This window comes from Hemiscyllium ocellatum, chromosome 5 (genome assembly GCF_020745735.1).
Source record: "Hemiscyllium ocellatum isolate sHemOce1 chromosome 5, sHemOce1.pat.X.cur, whole genome shotgun sequence".
NCBI classification, from domain to species: domain Eukaryota; kingdom Metazoa; phylum Chordata; class Chondrichthyes; order Orectolobiformes; family Hemiscylliidae; genus Hemiscyllium; species Hemiscyllium ocellatum.
The window spans coordinates 64,455,175-64,474,489 of record NC_083405.1 but is presented as its reverse complement, the minus strand read 5'-3'; the positions used below and the strand labels follow the sequence as shown (position 1 = coordinate 64,474,489).

Below are 19,315 nucleotides of genomic sequence, written 5' to 3'. Positions count from 1 at the left end.
TTGGGGAGACGGGCCGCCTACTTGCAGAATGCTTCAGGGAACACCTCTGGGACGCCCGGACCAACCATCCCAACCACCCCGTGGCTCAACACTTTAACTCTCCCTCCCACTCCACCAAGGACATGCAGGTCCTTGGACTCCTCCATCGACAGAACATAACAACACGACGGCTGGAGGAGGAGCGCCTCATCTTCCGCCTGGGAATCCTCCAACCACAAGGAATGAACTCGGATTTCTCCAGTTTCCTCATTTCCCCTCCCCCCACCTTGTCTCAGTCGGTTCCCTCAACTCAGCACCGCCCTCCTAACCTGCAATCTTCTTCCTGACCTCTCCGCCCCCACCCCACTCCAACCTATCACCCTCACCTTGACCTCCTTCCACCTATCACATCTCCATCACCCCTCCCCCAAGTCCCTCCTCCCTACCTTTTATCTTAGCCTGCCTGGCACATTCTCCTCATTCCTGATGAAGGGCTCTGGCCCGAAACATTGAATTTCCTGTTCCTTGGATGTGCCTAACCTGCTGTGCTTTAACCAGCAACACATTTTCAGCTCTGATCTCCAGCATCTGCAGACCTCACTTTTTACATATGGATCATTTGCAATAAGAGAGAGAAATTACCAATATAAATAGCTGTAAGCTGGTACAATGTGATTGTGAGGTGAAAGTGAGGACTGCAGATGCTGGAAACCAGAGTTTAGATCAGAGTGGTGCTGGAAAAGCACAGCAGGACAGGCAGCATCCGAGGAGCAGGAAAATTGATGTTTCAGGCGAAAATCCTTCCTGATGAAGGGTTTTTGCCTGAAACATTGATCTTCCTGCTCCTCGGATGCTGCCTGACCTGCTGTGCTTTTCCAGCACCACTCTGATCTAAACACCAATATGATTGTGATTATAGAGACATTGCTTCAAGGGTGACTAAGGCTGGAATCTGAGTATCCAAGGGTATTCAATCTTTAGGAAGGCTGGACAAATAGGAGGAGAATGTGGGATGGCATCATGAGTCATCATCAGCCATGATCATATTGAATGGTGGTGCAGGCTCGAAGAGCAGAATGGCCTTTCCTGCACCTATTGTCTATTGTCTATTGAGTCAAAGATGAAATCAGTGCACCAATGAAAAAATATTTTGGCACAGGAAATCTAGATGTATAAGCAGTCTGGATGGAACTAGGACGCAACAAGGGATGAAAAAAAAAGTAGGAATTGACCATAGGCCTACAAACAGTGACGTTACTTCAGTGGATGGTATTAAACAAGAAATTAGAGATGCATGCAAAAATGGTGTAATGGTAGTTATGAGTGATTTTAATCTGCATATAGACTGGGAAAGCCACATTAGCAATTATGCCATATGACAGTAAACTAGCAATAATCATAAAAATGAACTATCGGTGCTTCTGTAATTATATGAAAAAAAAGATGAGCGAAGACAAATATAAACTTATTACAGTTTGAAATGGGAGACTTCAGATTTTCCAGTCAATCGAACCTATTCCTCATCCACTACTTAGTTTCAGGTAGTTAAGGCTTTAAACTAAATAGTTGCGGGGTGAGGGTATTGGTTGCATGGAAAATTATGAAAAATATTAAAGGGTGAAAGAACTCAACAGAGGTCATTAAAGTTTCCAAAACAAGTAATAGGACAGAGAGTATAAAAAGCATCAGGAATTCATCTTCAGGCACATCAGATACAGGGATAACTACGAAGAGGGGACAATCAGTGCAAGACAGAAACATACATAAATGTGCACAGCATATGAAACAAGGCAAATCAGCTTGTAGTGCAGATTGAAATTGGCAGGTATGAATGTTGTGGATATCACAAGTACATGTCTGCAAAGGGATCACTGCTGGAAACTAAGTATCCAAAGCCACACTTTCTTTTGAAAGGACAGGTAAAAGGGATAGAGTTGCCTTGTTAGTAAGAAATGAAATCATATCAATAGAAAGAAGTGATATACCTTTGGATAGCATAGAGTCTGTGTGGGTAGAGTTGAGGAACTGCAAAGAAGAAAAGACCCTGATAGAAGTTGCGTAGAGGTCTCCTTACCTCTAACCTCAGGAAATAAATCAGGAGATAGAAAAAGCATGTTAGATAGGCACTATTGCAATAATGGGGGACTTCAATATACAGGTGTTCTGGGAAAATCACCTTAGTAGAAGATCTCAAGAAAAGGAAGGTTTGGAATGTATTTTGCAGCAACTTCTGGTACAGCTCACTAGGCAACAGGTAATTCTGAATTGGTGATGGGAAATGAGGCAGACTTGAATAGAGAGATTAAGATGAAGGAACCCTGAGGGAGTAATGATAATAATTTAATATAATTCACCCGACAGTTTGATTGGGAGAAGCTGGAATGAGATGCAACGGTGTTACGATTGAAAAGAGGTGACTACAAAGACATAAGGGAGTAGCTATCAAGATTTGATTGGAAGGAGAGCCTAGTAGGGAAGATGGTGGAACAGAATGGCAGGGGTTTTTGGGGGTAATTCAGGAGGCACACCACAAATTCATTCTAAGGAAGAAGAAGCACACAAAGAGGAACATGAGGCAGTCATAGCTGACAAAGGAAGTCAGGGACAGCATAAAAGCATAAGGAAAAGCATACAATATGGTGAACGTTAATGAGAAGTCAGAGGATTAGAAGCCTTAAAAACACAACAGAGGATAACAAAAAAAGAAGAAGAAATATGAGAGTAAGCCAGCTTGTACTATAAAAGAAGATTCCAAATTTTCTTTTAGATATCTAAAACGGAAGAGAGAGACAAGGGTGGACAATAGACCACTGGAAAATGAGTATGGAGAAGTGGTAATAGGGAACAAAGAAAAGGTGGAGGACCTGAATAAGTACTTTGCATCAGTTTTCACAATGGAACGCAAAGCAGCATACCAGAACTTCATGAGAATCAGGGGGCAGAGGTGAATGTAGTGGTCATCATAAGGAGAAGGTGCTGGGAAAGCTGAAATTTATAGAGATGGCTAAATCATCTGGACCAAATCGACTACATCCCAGAGTTCTGAAGGAGATCATTGAGGACATTGTAGAGGCATTGGTGGTGATCTTTAAGGAGTCACTACTGTCAGGGAAGGTCCCAGAGGCCTGGAAAATGGTTAATGCTCTGACAAGGTGCTGCACAGGACACTGCTAAAAAAGAGCCCATGGAGTTAAGGGCAAGGTACTCACATAGATAGAGGATTGGCTGACTGGCAGAAGTCAGAGGGTAGGGAGATAGGATTGTTTTCAGGTTGGCAACAAATGACTAGTGGAATTCTGCCAGGGTCTGTGTTGGACCACAGCTATTCACATTATAATTTAGTGACGTGGATGAAGGAACTGAGGGAACTGTTGCCAATGTGCAGATGACACAAAGATAGGTGGAGGGGCAGGTAGTGTTGAGGTAGCAAGGAGGCTGCAGAAGCATTCGGATAGTCTAGGAGAGTGGGCAAAGAAGTGGTAGACAGAATATAATATGGGAAAATGTGAGGTTATGCACCTGATTGGAATAATAGAGGCCTAGGCTATTTCCTAAATGTGGAAAAGCTTTGGAAATCTGAAGCACAAAGGGTCTTAGGTGTCCTAGTTCCAGATTCTCTTAAGATTAATATGCAGGTTCAGTTGGCAGTTAGGAAGGCAAATGCAATGTTAGCATTCAATTCAATAGGGCTAGGATAAGCAGAGATGTACTGCTGATGGGCACAGTGGTTAGCACTGCTGCCTCACAGCGCCAGGGACCCGGGTTCAATTCCCGCCTCAGGCGACTGACTGTGTGGAGTTTGCACGTTCTCCCCGTGTCTGCGTGGGTTTCCTCCGGGTGCTCTGGTTTCCTCCCACAGTCCAAAGATGTGCAGGTCAGGTGAATTGGCCGTGCTAAATTGCCCGTAGTGTTAGGTAAGGGGTATATGTAGGGGTATGGGTGGGTTGCGCTTCGGCGGGTCGGTGTGGACTTGTTGGGCCGAAGGGCCTGTTTCCACACTGTAAGTAATCTAATCTAAGTAATCTAATCTGATGTTGTATAAGGCTCTGGAATTCCTCATTTGGAATATTCCAAGCAGTTTTTGGCCCCATATCTAAGGAAGTAACTGCTGGCATTGGAAGGAGTACAGTGGAGGTTGACAAGAGTGATCTCAGGGATGAAGCGCTTGTCATATGAGGAGTGGTTGAGGATTCTGGATCTGTATTTGATGGAGTTTGATCAGATGAGTGGGGATCTGATTGAAACTTATTGAATACTGATAAACCTGGATAGAGTGGACATGGAGACGATGTTTCCACTATTAGGAGAGACTGGGACCCAAGGGTACAAAATCAGTGAAGGGATGACCCCTTAGCACTAGGATGAGGAGGAATTTATTCAAGTAGAGAGTAGTTAATCTGTGGAATTTATTGCTGCAGAGGGCTGTGGAGGCCAAGTCATTGAGTGTATTTAAGACAGAGATAGATAGGTTCTTGACTGGTAAGGGGATCAAAGGTTACAGGGAGAATGCAGGAGAATGGAATTGAGAAACATATCACTCATGATTAAATGGCAAAGTAGACCAGATGGGCCAAATTGCCTAATTCTGTTCCTGTATTTTATGGTCATATGCTCTAAGAAGGGTTCTAGTAAAGGGATAAACTGACCATGGTTAACTAAGGATGTTAAAGATAGTATCAAATTGATAGTGAAAAGATACATTGCGGCAAAGATTAGTAGTACATTGGTGATTTGGAAAGTTTAAAATTCCAACAAAGATTCTAGAAAATTAAAGAGCAATAAAATATACCATGAGGGTAAACTAGCTAGTGATATAAAATAGACAATAATAAGTTAGTTAAGAATGAAGAAAAAGGAAGAAAGAGAGGTTAAAGTGATCATTTGCCTCTTAGAGAATGAGGCTGGGGAAATAATACTAGGGACCCAAGCAATGGCAGAGGATTTGAATAAATATTTTCTTCAGTCTTCATTTTAGAGGTCATTAATATCATTTCAAAAATACTAAGAACTAAGAATAGGTCAATGGGCTGAAAAATGGCAGATGGATTTCAATTTGGATAAATGCATTTACTACAACCAACAGGGGCAGGACTCATATAATTAATGGTAGGGCCCTGGGTAGTGTGGTAAAACAGAAGGACCTAGGATTTCAAGTAAATAATTCTTTGAAGTTTGACAGAGTGGTTAAGAAGACATTTAGCATACTGGCCTTCATTGCTCAATCCTTTGAGTATCAGAATTGGAAGTCATGTTGGGGTTGTACAGGACTTTGGTAAGGCCTCTTCTGGAGCACTGTGTCCCGAGGTGGTTGCCCTGTTATGGGAAGGATATTATTAAGCTAGAGAGGGTTCAGAAGAGATTTACCAGGATGCTGCCGGGTTTGGTAAGCTTGAGGCTAGATAGAAAGGCTAGATAGGCTAGAACTTTTTCCACTGGAACATAGAAGGTTGAAAGGTGACCTTATGGGGTTTATAAAAACATAAACGGCATAGATAAGGTTAATGGTAGGTATCTTTTCCCTATAATGGGTGATTTAAAGACTATGGTGAGAGGAAAAAGATTTAAAGAAGACATGAGGGGCAAATTTTTTATACAGAGGGTAGTTCATATGTGGAATGAATGAACGTCTTGACAAAGTGATGGATGCAAGTACAGTTGCAATGTTTAAAAGACATTTAGATAAGTACAAGGACAGGAAAGGTTTGTAGGGATATGGGCCAGGAGCAGGCAGGTAGGGCTAGTTTCAATTGGAATATGTTTGGCATGGACTGGTTAGACTGAAAGTTCTGTTTCTGTGCTGTGTGATTCTATAACAGGGGCAAAATGTGGGAAAAGAAAACAATAACTTTCATTAGAGAAAATGTACCATAGAAACCCATGGGGCTAAAGGCCAATAAATTCCCAGGACTTGATGTATGGTAGATTCAAGGATATAAAAAGGAAATAACTACTCAAACGCACTTGTCATGATCTGCCATGAATCCTTAGATTCTGAAAAAATTTGAGAAGATTGAAAAACTGGCAATGTAACATACTGATCTAAAATGGGAAAGAACAGGAAACTTTAGGCCACTTAGCTTTACGTGTGACATTGGGAAAATGTTTGAGATCCTTATAACGTACGTGATAGCAGACCATTTAGACATGCTTTATAAAATCTAGCGGAGTCAGTATGGTTTAAAGAAGGCAAAATTATTCTTTACAAATTTATTAGAGTTCTTTGAGGAGGTAACAAATAGAATAGATAAAGTAGAAGTATAGATATAATGTATTTGGACTTAGAAAAAATGTTTGATAAGTTCCTACATTTGGGCTACTTAATAAATTATATTAGAGGTAGTTTTTTGTATAGATTTTCTTATGAGGAGATGGAGTAAATTGGGCTTGTACTCATTGGAGTTTAGAACAATGAAAGGTGACCTTGTTGAAACATAGAAGATTTTTTGGGGGCTGACAGGATAATGTGGAGAAATTGTTTCTCCTTGAGGGAGAATCTAGGACCAGGAGACATAATCTCGGAATAAGGAATTACCCATTTAAGGCAGAGGAGGGGAGAGAGCAGGAGTAGATTGTTGAATTAGATTATCCATGATCATGTTGAATGACAGATTGGGCTCAATGGCTGGAATGGCTTATTCTTGTTGTTATTTCTGTGTTTTGTTGTTTCCTTGTAACAATCCAGCCTTTTATGCATGAAGAAGCTTTTTCATTTATTCATGGCGGCAGTTGCTGTTACTGTTGTGCCATTTCCTTGGCAGGTTTTGTAAAGTAAGTAGACACATTTACTTCTCTTGTTCATTTTTCAACAAAGGCATGACTTTCCTCAAAAGAGACAGGAGATTTCATGAACAGTTTCACCTGAATCCAGGAATACTGGAAATCTAAGGGCCTTGTCGAAACAAGAATTAATCTTGTCCCTCCATGTTCTTTCCTGTTGGAACACTGAAAAATTGCTATGATCCCTGCTTAATTTTCTGAGCTGCTGTTACAGTTGTGAAATAGTTTCCCTGATATGACACTTGCAACTGTCTATAAAACTGGCTGTGTTGAGTTTCCAACAATGGGGTTCCTTACTGGTATGAGCCACATCATTTCTTACATGCTTGCTGCTGGTGAATTTTTGGAATGCCTGATTCTTCAGCGCCTGCAAGTCACTGATCTATGGCACTATTTTACTCAAAGTACACAGGTGCTTATGCTGGAATTTTGTCATATTCCCTGCTGTGGGCATGAGTGGTGGGTTTCTTCTCTGTCCCTTTATCCTGAAAGAGAAAACCAATGTTTAGAATGCACTGTTGTAGCTTGTCAGCTTCACATTTGGCATTTTTTTTCTTGGCATATGCAGCTTCTCTTTTCAAAGAAAAGAAGAGTCTGAATTACTATTTTGTTGTCTGAGGGCTTGATTCCTGGCACACCAAATCAACTTCAGTGTTTCCAGTCTCTACTAGACAAAGAATATTCAAGTCTACACACACAATTCTGTTTATTGTAATGAGTACAAATAACTTACAGGGTTTCTGTAATCTCTGGTATTGTGGTAATGTAGCATTCAACTGCTCTTTTAATCCAAATGTAATGCCTTTTATGCCCCAAAGTTGAGTGGAAGACAGTCTGAGAATCTTTAGCATTTAGCATGGTGTAGCAACAGAAAAAAATTGATATATCTACTCCTGTATCCAGTATAAAGTGAGCTTCCTTGCTATTAATCATGACGATTGTATAACAGAATCTGGCTTGTGAATCTGTATCATTAGGGGAGCTGAAATCTTTCAACATATCTGCCGTACCCATGTGGGAAGAATTAACCTTGTCCCTCCATGTCCTTTCCTGTTGGAACACAGAGAAATTGCTATGATCCCTGCTTAATTTTCTGAGCTGCTGTTACAGTTATGAAATAGTTTCTCTGATGTGACACTTGCAACTGTCCATAAAACTGGCTGGGTTGAGTTTCCAACAATGGGGTTCCTTACTGGTATGAGCCACATCATTTCTTACATGCTTGCTGCTGGTGAATTTTTGGAATGCCTGATTCTTCAGCGTCTGCAAGTCACTGATCTATGGCACTATTTTACTCAAAGTACACAGGTGCTTACCCTGGAATTTTGTCATATTCCCTGCTGTGGGCATTGTCTTGCAGTTTTCCAGCTTTTGCATGATACTTTCCTCTCCAATGGCACATGAAGCACGTTACTTCCTGTCGCTATTGTACTTCTCTTCGGGACTTTTTCCAAATTTTAGGGTTGGATTTCTAGGACAGCCTTGCTCTTCGCTCCTGGTACTATGATGTCTCTGGACTTTTCTTCAGGTGCTCCTTACTGCTTGCCTCCAATTCTGTGGATCTCATCACCATGTAATAAAATGCGAGCTACACTCAGAATGAACATAAACCAGTTTTATTAAATGTGTCCACTGTTGTGATTCCAGCTGATGGTAATACTGGGTAAGTCAGATTGCAATGAGAAACCAGAATTGTTTTTTAGTCATTCGAGGGACATGGGCGTCACTGCTGGTCAGGAATTATAGCCCGTCCCTAGTTGCCCTTGGGAAAATGGTGGTAAGCTGCCTTCTTAAATCTCATCATGGTGATGAGATCCACAGAATTGGAGGCAAGCAGTAAGGAGCACCTTCTTAAATCACTGCAGTCCATGTGCTGTAAGTAGACCCACAACTATTAGGGAAGGAATTCCAGGATTTCAAGACAGCTACACTGAAGGAATAGTGATGTATAGATAGATTACTTACAGTGTGGAAACAGGCCCTTCGGCCCAACAAGTCCACACCGACCCGCCGAAGCGCAACCCACCCATACCCCTTACCTAACACTACGGGCAATTTAGCATGGCCAATTCACCTGACCCGCACATCTATGTCCAAGTCAGGATGGTGAGTGGTTTGGAGGGGAACTTGAAGGTGCTGGTGTTCCCATGAATCTCCTGGCCTAGTCCTTCCAAATGGAAGTGGTCATGGGTTTAGAAGATATTATCTAAGAATCTTTAGTGAACATCTGCAGTGCATCTTGCTCATAGAACATACAAAGTGTCAGTGGTAGAGGGAATGAATGCATGTGGATATGATGCCAGTCAAGCATGGTGCTTTGTCATGAATGATGTCAAGCTTCTTGAGTGTTGTTGGAGCTGCACTCATCCAGGCAAGTGGGGAACATTCCATCACACAACCAACTTGCTCCTTGTAGGTGGTTGACACACTTTAGGGAGTCAGGAGATAAATTAATTGTAACTGTATTCCTAGACTCTGATCTGCTCTTTTAGCCATTATGTTTATTTGATGAGTCCAATTGAGTTTGTGGACAATTGTAATGCCAAAGATGTTGCTAGTGGGGAATTCAGTGATTATAACACTGTAATTCCATTGTTTACTATGATGGTTAGTCATTGAAATATTTATACAGACTGTCAGAGTACATTTAACCAAAGAACATCAAAGATTATTGTGCACAAAGTGAAAAAGCATGAACGATTTTACATTATACAATAACTATTTGAAGCAGTCTTATTATGAATATCAGAAATAAATATTCAACACGTTTACACTCAACACTAACTTTACAGATACTCAAAATTTTGTGAATGGTCACCATGTCTCCACTTAAAGAACTTTGTTCAGTTTTCATGGCCGCAAAAGGTTTCTGGAGCTTTGTTTTTATTGAGTGCTAAATCAGCACTGTCAGACTAAACATATAGGTTCTCTGTTCCTGGAATTTTCTTTTAAGCCATTCAGGACCTTTTCCCCTTCCTGGTCTGTTTGGAGACTGCTAAACCAACAGCATATTTTCACGTTAACCAAAACATTGCTTGACATTCTGGATGGTTGTTTTTCCTTGATACTGGACTGTTGTTATTCTAGACAACACCACTTTTTTTTTTTAACTATTCTACCCTTTCTCTGTAATGAACTGAACTATTTTTCCAAGATCTGTAAATCCTTATTAAAAATGCATGTATCAAACAATTTTCAAACATTTAGCACTACTCATAGAACAATTCTAAACTGAAACTAAAACCATGTCTTTACCTCTTAACATAGTATAGAAATATGAATCAAACATAAAGGTATCTAGTTTTGATCTCAAGTTTCCAAATAATAAAAACAATAATAAATAATGTTCCTTCAGCACACTAAAAGCAGGTATGGTAAGACACATCATCCCTGGAATCCTACAGATTTAGGCCTTGCTGACTGTGCTTTCAACATGGCAGATCCATTTCCTACTTCTTACATCTTCATGTGCACCCATTTTATATCTCAATATCTCCGTTACCACCATTAGCACTGTCTTTGTCTTTTAATCTTGGCATCCTCACCATCCAGTCCACTCACCCAGCCTGCTGTCAACAGCATTACAACCATACTTTTACAGCCTGTTTCACTTCTGGAGAATGAGTTATACTGGACTCAAACTATTTCATTCTCTACTGATGCTGCCAGACCTGCTGAGGGAATTTCTCCAGCACTTTTTGTTTTCATTTCAGATTTCCAACACCACAATATTTTTTGTATTCCTTTCTAGTAGTCTTTCTGATTCTAATTTTCTCTGAAACTTGAATATTAATGAATTCCTTTTCCTTGAATGGCATTCAAGTGCTCTGAGGAATAGTGGAATTAATTATAATCCCTTCCCAAGACAGGGAAAGTAATCATTTATTCCCAAAGGACTTCTTAGATTTCACCCTTGTACTCTAATCATATCGCATCCATTTCTCTGTTATCTTGTCCACCATTATGCTTTCGTCAGTACTATATATCACTGTCAACCACTTAATCTAGTTGCCATGTCAATGGAGTACAAAATGATTTTTTTCCTTCTCCTATATTTTCACATCCATTGTTACAACTTTATTAAATTATCTTATATGGGAAACTCATTGTAGGCTATTGTCTTGTTCTCCTTCTAATTTTCTATATATACATATCACTGATCTCTCTTCTATTAAAGCTTAGCACCCTCATCATCCTTGGGTCCTGTAAACTTTAGTAGGATTTTAAACCTGTGGTAAGGTGGATAGACAAACCACAAATGTAGATTTCAGATAATTAGCACTTTATCCTTTAAATTCCAATCTCTTAATGCCAATAACACCCGATGGATATTTTTATGAGAGAATTGTTGAAGGAATACAGTGATGTTGGTTGTGTAAATTGTAAGTCTGCTTTGTCCTGGATGGTATCAGATTTCTTGAGTGTTGGAGCTGCGTGCATGAAGTGGGGAATTAGGGACAATTTCATTACAATCCTGACATGTGTCTTGTAGATGATGGACCGACTTATAATATTATCAGGAAAGATTGGAATTTGAAGAGAGGTTTAATTGAGATATAGAAAATCAAAGGCGCACAAAAATTATCAAAATAACCTATTTCCTTCAGCAAATGGTTAATGACCAGGGTCATGCATTTAATGTAATTGATAGAAGTGTTGGAGAGATAAGAGCTTGATGTCATGGGGATCTGGAAATTACAGTCTGAAAGATCAAATTTAGAAAGCAGGATGGACTAAGAGCTGTAAAGTGAAATTTGGCTAGATTGTTTCGTCAGCACTGGCGCAATGGGTTAAATAAAAAATAGAAAGTATTGGAGAAATTCAGCAGGTCGAGCAGCGTCTGTGGAGAAAGAGAGTCAAAGCTGATGTTTTGAATCTAATGTGACTCTTTTCCTGAAGCTTTATTTTTATTTCACATCGACATCTGCAGTTTATGTTTTTATTATGGAGGGCTAAATCACTTGCTTCTCGGTTGTATAGTTTCACAATTTTATGAGCCAGGTATCTTGTGTTAGGTCACAGATAATACCATTGAATGGTGGAACAGGCTCAACCAGCTAATTAGTCTGTATTTGTTGCTATTTTCATTGCTGATATAAACAGTCCAGGTGCACAGTGAACAGAACGCACGTCTGTCGCACATGTGAGAACCCATAAAACTAAAAATGTTAAAAATGATACATATTAAATGAAATCGAGAGTATACTGCCGGAAAAGGACAGCAGGTCAGATCTGCTGTGCTTTTCCAGCACCACACTCTCGACTCTGATCACCAGCATCTGTAGTCCCCACTTTCTCCTATATTAAATGGAGAACAAGAAAACACAAACAGGTTAATTCAGCACCGCATGGAAATTGGGTCAACACTGCTGCGAATTTATTTAATTATTTCATCACGGAGTTACTTAACCGAAAACATTGATAAATAGCTTCTTTCGGTCGTACTATTAAAGATCACAATACACCAGGTGTCCGAAAAGTACAACTTTATCCAAGTACTCATTTGTACTAAGCATCGATTGGTGCAAATATATTCTCAACAAAAGTCTTTGTATAAAGACTCTGTCAAGAACGTTTTTGCAAGGTCAGCGAACAAAGTAACTTTGAGGAGGTTGAACATTTCACAGTCAACCTCTTACCAACAGATATTTTCAATAGTGAAAATCTTGAACATTACTACACAGATATGAAGGTGCTAGGATTTGAAGCCGAGTCTCTAATACACTATCACTGTATTATCAGAGGCTGGATGTAGCCAGTTAGCCTATCCCCTACTTCCCCTTGAGCAACTTGCTCAGGTTCTACCTGAGCGGAGCCACTTCCTATCACTGAGCCTTCTCCACCAGGTGAGAGTAGGAGACAGGTGCCCTCCTGCACATGCTCAATTCCGTGTTTGCCGCGGCGGCCTGTCCAGGCGGCGCATGCCCGGAGAGGACTGGATGTTCCTTATTTATGGGGGAGGTGAATCGCGCGCCTGCCCAGTACAGGACGGGTTGTGTTAGAGCAGTGTGCGCATGCGTAGTGCCGCGCGGTACGGGTTCCACACTCACCTGGTTCCGCGCGCTGCCCGCCCGGGCTTTCGGGGATAGGTTCATACCGACAGCCCGGGGTCGCGCGCTCTCAGTGCACTGCCTCCCGTGGCGTAGCAGGAGCTGTAGCTGCAAGTGTCGGTCTGTCCGGTCGTTCCAGCAGCCGGGGTGGGTGAGACAGACTGAGGAACACCAACCCCGGCGAAGATGATGAGGTTTCTGCGGAGGACGTTTGGGCGCCGCTCGGTCCGTCGCTACATGGATGAGCGGGATGGTGGAAGAGGAGGCGGGAGCGCCGCAGTTCGGGACCTGGGCACTGTTGCCGGCGCTGGGGTTCGGTCTTCCACACCTGTTCCCAGTGGCACCATGGTACACATCCCTGCAGCAGGCAACAGCAAGTCGATCCTGACCTGCAAAGTGCAGCTTTTGGATGGTACAGACGTCAGTGTGGAACTGCCGGTGAGTTTGCAGAATGCCTACTGATCCACCTGTACCCAGTTAGAAATGTGCCTAGTTAAACTCGTACCCGCCTAGAAGTGTGTGCAGTTTGAAACTGGACATCCATCTGTCTGGGCCGAGAGTGAGCTGAGATCGATCTATCTGTATTGTTTAGAGTTGGTTTCTTTTGTGTGTCTTTGATCTTGATTGTTTACACCACTTGTGCGATTGGGCTTGTATTCTGCGAACATCATATTTGAGAAACGTAGCTGAACACTTCGGGGAGCGAGCAGTTTCTCGGTGAACTGATGGGTGGAGATAGTTCAAGCAGGAAGACAGAGGACAAGCACGACTATCTCTTGCTTTGAATCATGTTTATCTATTCATGCTGCGTTGTTTGATCGTTAGATCTAACTACGGTCACGCTTCCCTTTCTCTTTGCCCACTTTATAAAATCAGTTTCATGGAAACGTAAATATACTAGGAAAATATTTGTGCGTGTCGATAGCCTGTGGGTAAAAACGTAAATAAATCTGCACATGCATCGAATAGTATAAAACTGGACAGCAAGCGAAAATAAACAGTAAAGGAGAGACTGTCATGCGGTTTGTAAGCTAAGAATGCCGCTTAAGTGAATACATTTAATCATAAGTAGGATGTATTTCTCATTCACATTTTATGTACAGCGTCTGAATTACCGATCTTCGCCTTCACAGCCATAAAGTGTAAGCGGATAATAAGTGTACATAGGGTGGAATTTTTTTTTAAAGTCTCGAACCAGTGATCAATTTTAGGTTTAAAGTTCAGGGATGGCTGTAAAGTGATGTTAGTAGAGTCTTCATTGTGTAAATAAGATACAACAGAACCGCACACGGAAGTTGACTGTGATGGACATAAAAGAGGCTTGACCGAAACTGCCTGTCAATTAGTTTCAGTGAGCTGCGATGATGAGTTATCAATTTCACATTTGATCAGGCTATTGCTGTTATAAATCTACGACGAGCGAACGCGGCACCAACATGTCGCATTACTTCGACGTTTATTGTGCCGCTTTTGTCTGTTGTTTTCCTGCTTTGATTTTTCGAAGTGATTTGTTTCTGGCTCTTCTGGAATCGGTGACGTGAAAAATTGTGCCGATGAAAATTAAACGTCTCCAGAATTACTTTGACCACATAGGACATTGATTCGCAATGATTTTTTCAGTCGCAAAGTGTGTCTGAGGCTCGATCCCTAAAATAAGCCTGTGTTCATTGAACTAAACGTGGGTGGGGTAAGAAGTAGGTTTATTGTCTTTGTTTATATTTCTCAAACCAATCTTCTGTGGAAACACCCTTATATTTTAACTCTTTAGTTACTGGTCGCGTCGCTGATATCTAGGTAGAGAATGCAGTTGCTGAATGTGAGCGGGAGGCTATCTGATTTCATGCGGGTTCCACTTGTCTTGATAATTTCAGACAATTTCACTGTTTGGTCGATTTTGAATCTAGTGTCCAGGAGGAGGGATGAATTGATCACTGGTCATAATTATTGTCTCTGGCAAACTTGCTAACAATTTTCAACATTTGAAATAACAAATTATCAAACCAAGACCAATTATTTATACAAAATAAAAAGTTCTCTCCATAGTAAGTTGAGAACGTTTGACTAGAGTTAACCCCTAGGATTTGTTAGAAATTTGTGCACTTGAGCTGCTGAATGAGAAAGACCCAATCTGATCACAATTAAGTGAAAACAAGTTAAGACAAGGATAACTAGGTCTAGTAATGGGCTAGTTTAATTTATTTAAGAATTTAACAGTAAATGCATTGATCTCCCAGCCATCATAATGTGATATACTTCACTGATTAGTTTCTCTTGGCCAAATCTGATAAGGTTACTAAGTTTCCAGGCTTTCATGCCGTTAACTTTAACAAATGAGACAGACTGATGATTGCAAATGAGTCAAGACTGTTTTGGTAAAACAAGCGAATGGTGGAAGGTGTCGAACAAAATATTTAACTCCATGTGGACCATTGTATATTCCTAAAGAGCAAGAGCTCTGCTTCTAGCTAAGATCAAGAAAAAGCAGTGAGAAGTAGCCATGGGAAGAGCACAAAATTACAAATACTAGTGATCTGACAGAGATAAAGCACAGCAAAGGAATTGCAAATTAAAAGAAGGGATGAACAATTGTCTTGTGCTAGTCTTCACAGAGAGAAAATAATCTGACTGTCCTGAGAAATAAATTGTGAAACAAAAGGGATGTAATGCATTTGAGACAAAAAAATGGTATTAGCAAATATAAGACATTAAAGACCAAAAGATCCTGAGAATCTCATGGTTTCCACACCAGCATTTGAAGGAAATGAGTGATTAAAATTGCATGTTCTTTACCAGAATCTTCCAAAGTGTAGGGGAAAACGCAATTCCATTTCTTTAAAAAGGTGTATGAGAGAGAGAGAGAAACCCAAGAAATTATAGCCTCTCATCTACTGTAGGGAAATTATTGAACACTATAATTGAGGGCAGAGTGACTTGGAGGAAACTGAACTGATATGAGACAGCCAACAGTGTAAAGGGAGGGCACATTTAATTAACCTCATTAGATTTCTTTTTGAGGAAGGAATCATTGTTTGTAAAATGCATAAAGGAATGTCTGTGGATGCATTTTACATGCACGTCAGAAGGCATTCAGTCAGGTTCCACATGAGAGATTGCTCATTAAATTAAAACTGGTAAATTGAAGGCAGCTTATTCATTTGATTGAGGTAAGTAGATAGAAAGCAGGGATAATGGTTATATACTCAAATTTGGGGAAAAAACTGACTATTGGTGTCCCACAAATACGTGTGTTGGACCTACAATTATTCGCTGTTTCTTAATTATTTGGATAATACAGTGGGAAAACCATAATATCCAGTTTGGCATGTAAATTGGTATACTAAGGCAGTGATTCTTTTTTATATATTTTTGGTTGGTGGGGGTCCAATCTAAATGATCGTACTGTATAATAATAAGCTGCTATATATAAAAATGATTTTAATACTTTCAAGAAAATTAGTAATTGGTTGGAGTTACACTGAGGATATAGACAGTAACTAAACAGATCAGAAAAGGCAGAAAAAGAAATAAGTGTGATTGCACAAATATTCTAGTGCATGCCAATAGAACTGCTTTTCATATGGTTAAACATTATGTATGCCATTCACAGGCAATCAGTTCACAGATTGCATCCAATACAAACAGCTATTGGTCAAATCAGTGTTACAGTATTGCACCATATTTAGTTTCCATATGCTCAATGCAGGTTTCTAGTTTAGTCGAATAGTCCCACAAACAGATATATATTCTCACCCATTCTTTTATGGAGCACTGACATGAATGCAATGCTCTTTGGAATATTTTACTGTGCAAACTTGACCTGTGCAAACTGTTGAATTTTTCATTACTATTTAATCATACAAGAAATTTTCAGTGTTGCATCATGGTATAAGATTTAAACAAGTTTAACTGACTGTTAGAAGCACACCAACAAGAGATTAAATAAATAGAAAACGCTGAATATACCTAACAGGCCAGGCAGCATTATGACACTTGCTCACTACTGGATTTGAAATTGAATGCACTTGAGTATCACAGCAGTTGACATTCTGCTAAAAGAGGATCTGATACCACAGGAAATCCATGGCAACTGAGGTGCTCATCAATTTGCAGAATGCCAAGTATTTGGGAACATTAGGGTAGACATCTTTTTGTTATTTGTGTGGGATAAACATAAACTGCTATTTTATTCAGAGGATTAGGCAGTATTTTCTTTTTCTTTTCATTACCCCCTTGTGAATTTCTGTCTTGTCTGCAGAAGAGAATTTGTTCCATTTTTGAGAGTCATGAAATTAAGTACTGTGGAGTATAATGTTACAAAGAGATGCTGATAGATTAAGTGATAACAGATGGATTTCTGTGTATATAAGTGTGAGGTAATCTACTTTGGATCAAAAGTGGATATAGAGATGTACAGCATGGATATAGACCCTTCGGTCCAACCCGTCCATGCTGACCAGTTATCCCAACCCAATCTACTCCCACCTGCCAGCACCTGGCCCATATCCCTCCAAACCCTTCCTATTCATACACCCATCCAAATGTCTCTTAAATGTTGCAATTATATTAGCCTCCACCACTTCCTCTGGCAGCTCATTCCATACACGTACCACCCTCTGCATGAAAAAGTTGCCCTTTAGGTCTCTTTTATATCTTTCCCCTCTCACCCTAAACCTATGCCTTCTAGTTCTGGACTCTCCTACCCCAGGGAAAAGACTTTGCCTATTTACCCTATCCATGCCCCTCATAATTTTGTAAACCTCTATAAAGTCACCCCTCAGCCTCCGCTCCAGGGAAAACAGCCCCAGCCTGTTCAGCCTCTCCCTATAACTCAAATCCTCCAACCCTGGAGACATCCTTGTAAATCCTTTCTGAACCCTTTCAAGTCTCTCAATATCTTTCCGATAGGAAGGAGACCAGAATTGCATGCAGTATTCCAACAGTGGCCTAACCAATGTCCTGTACAGCCGCAACATGACCTCCCAACTCCTATACTCTATACTCTGACCAATAAAAGAAAGCATACCAAATGCCTTTTTCACTATCCTATCTACCTGTAACTCCATTTTCAAGGAGCTATGAACCTGCACTCCAAGGTCTCTCTGTTCAGCAACGCTCCCTAGGACCTTACCATTAAGTGTATAAGTCCTGCTAAGATTTGCTTTCCCAAAATGCAGCACACCGCATTTATCTGAATTAAACTCCATCTGCTACTTCTCAGCCCATTGGCCCATCTGGTCCAGATCCTGTTGTAATCTGAGGTAGCCCTCCTCGCTGTCCACTACACCTCCAATTTTGATGTCATCTGCAAACCTACTTACTATACCTCCTATGCTTGCATCCAAATCATTTATGTAAATGACACAAAGTAGAGGACCCAGCACTGATCCTTGTGGCAATCCGCTGGTCACAGGCCTCCAGTCTGAAAAACAACCCTCCACCACCACTCTGTCTTCTACCGCTGAACCAGTTCTGTATCCAAATGGCTAGTTTCCCTGTATTCCATGAGATCTAATCTTGCTAATCAGTTGTGGGAGGCCCAAACTCATGGAGTTCCAAAAAAATGAAGAAATCCATGCATGTAGAGTCAGAGTCATAGAGATGTACAGCATGGAAACAGACCCTTCAGTCCAACTCCTCCATACCGACCAGATATTCCAACCCAATCTAGTCCCATCTGCTCGCACCGGCCCATATCCTTCCAAACCCTTCCTATTTATGTACCAATGAAGATGCCTTTGTGTTAGAAATAACACAACACCAGGTTATAGTCAAACCGGTTTAATTGGAAGCACTAGCTTTCAAAGCACCGCTCCTTCATCAGGTGGTTGTGGAGGACATAATTATAAGACAGAATTTATAGCAAAAGTTTAGTGTGATGTAACTGAAATTATACATTGAAGAATACCTTGATTGTTTGTTTGTTTGTTTGTTTGTTGAGTCTTTCATCTGTTAGAATGTCTATGATAGTTTCACTTCCTTCATAATGAGCGGCACAGTGGGAAGTGGGCAGCACAGTGGCGCAGTGGTTAACACTGCTGCCTCACAATGCCAGAGACCCAGGTTCAATTCCCGCCTCAGGCGACTGACTGTGTGGACTTTGCGCATTCTCCCTGTGTTTCCTCCGGATGCTCTGGTTTCCTCCCACACTCCAAAAATGTGCAGGTCAGGTGTATTGACCATGCTAAATTCCCCGTAGTGTTAGGAGCAGAGGTAAATGTAGTGGAATGGGTTTGGGTGGGTTGCGCGTCGGTGTGGACTTGTTGGGCTGAAGGGCCTGTTTCCACATTGTAAGTAATCTAATCTAATATGTAAATCACAAAACCTTTTTATGAAAGTTACATTCTCGGGTTAACTGTAACAATTGGTGTTCGCCAGATAATATGTTGAAGGTGTTAGCCTCCTGTGTTCCCTGTCTGTGCCAAAATGTTTAGACTGATTCTAATCTAAAAAGTGAGTTAATGGAGTCTTACATGGATTAATGCAGTTTTTGAGCAAAGTACAATGTAACT

General features: G+C 40.8%; 1 protein-coding gene across 1 annotated transcript in view; it reads left to right on the top strand.

The window, feature by feature from the left end:
• The first annotated feature begins 12,748 nt into the window (after positions 1-12,748).
• Positions 12,749-19,315, top strand: part of LOC132816198 (band 4.1-like protein 4B) — a 373,493-nt gene continuing 366,926 nt past the window's right edge. The window contains exon 1 of the mRNA XM_060825694.1: positions 12,749-13,244. Within this exon, the coding sequence (XP_060681677.1) occupies positions 12,993-13,244 (252 nt within the window). The 5' untranslated portion in view covers positions 12,749-12,992. The remainder of the gene's footprint in view (positions 13,245-19,315) is intronic.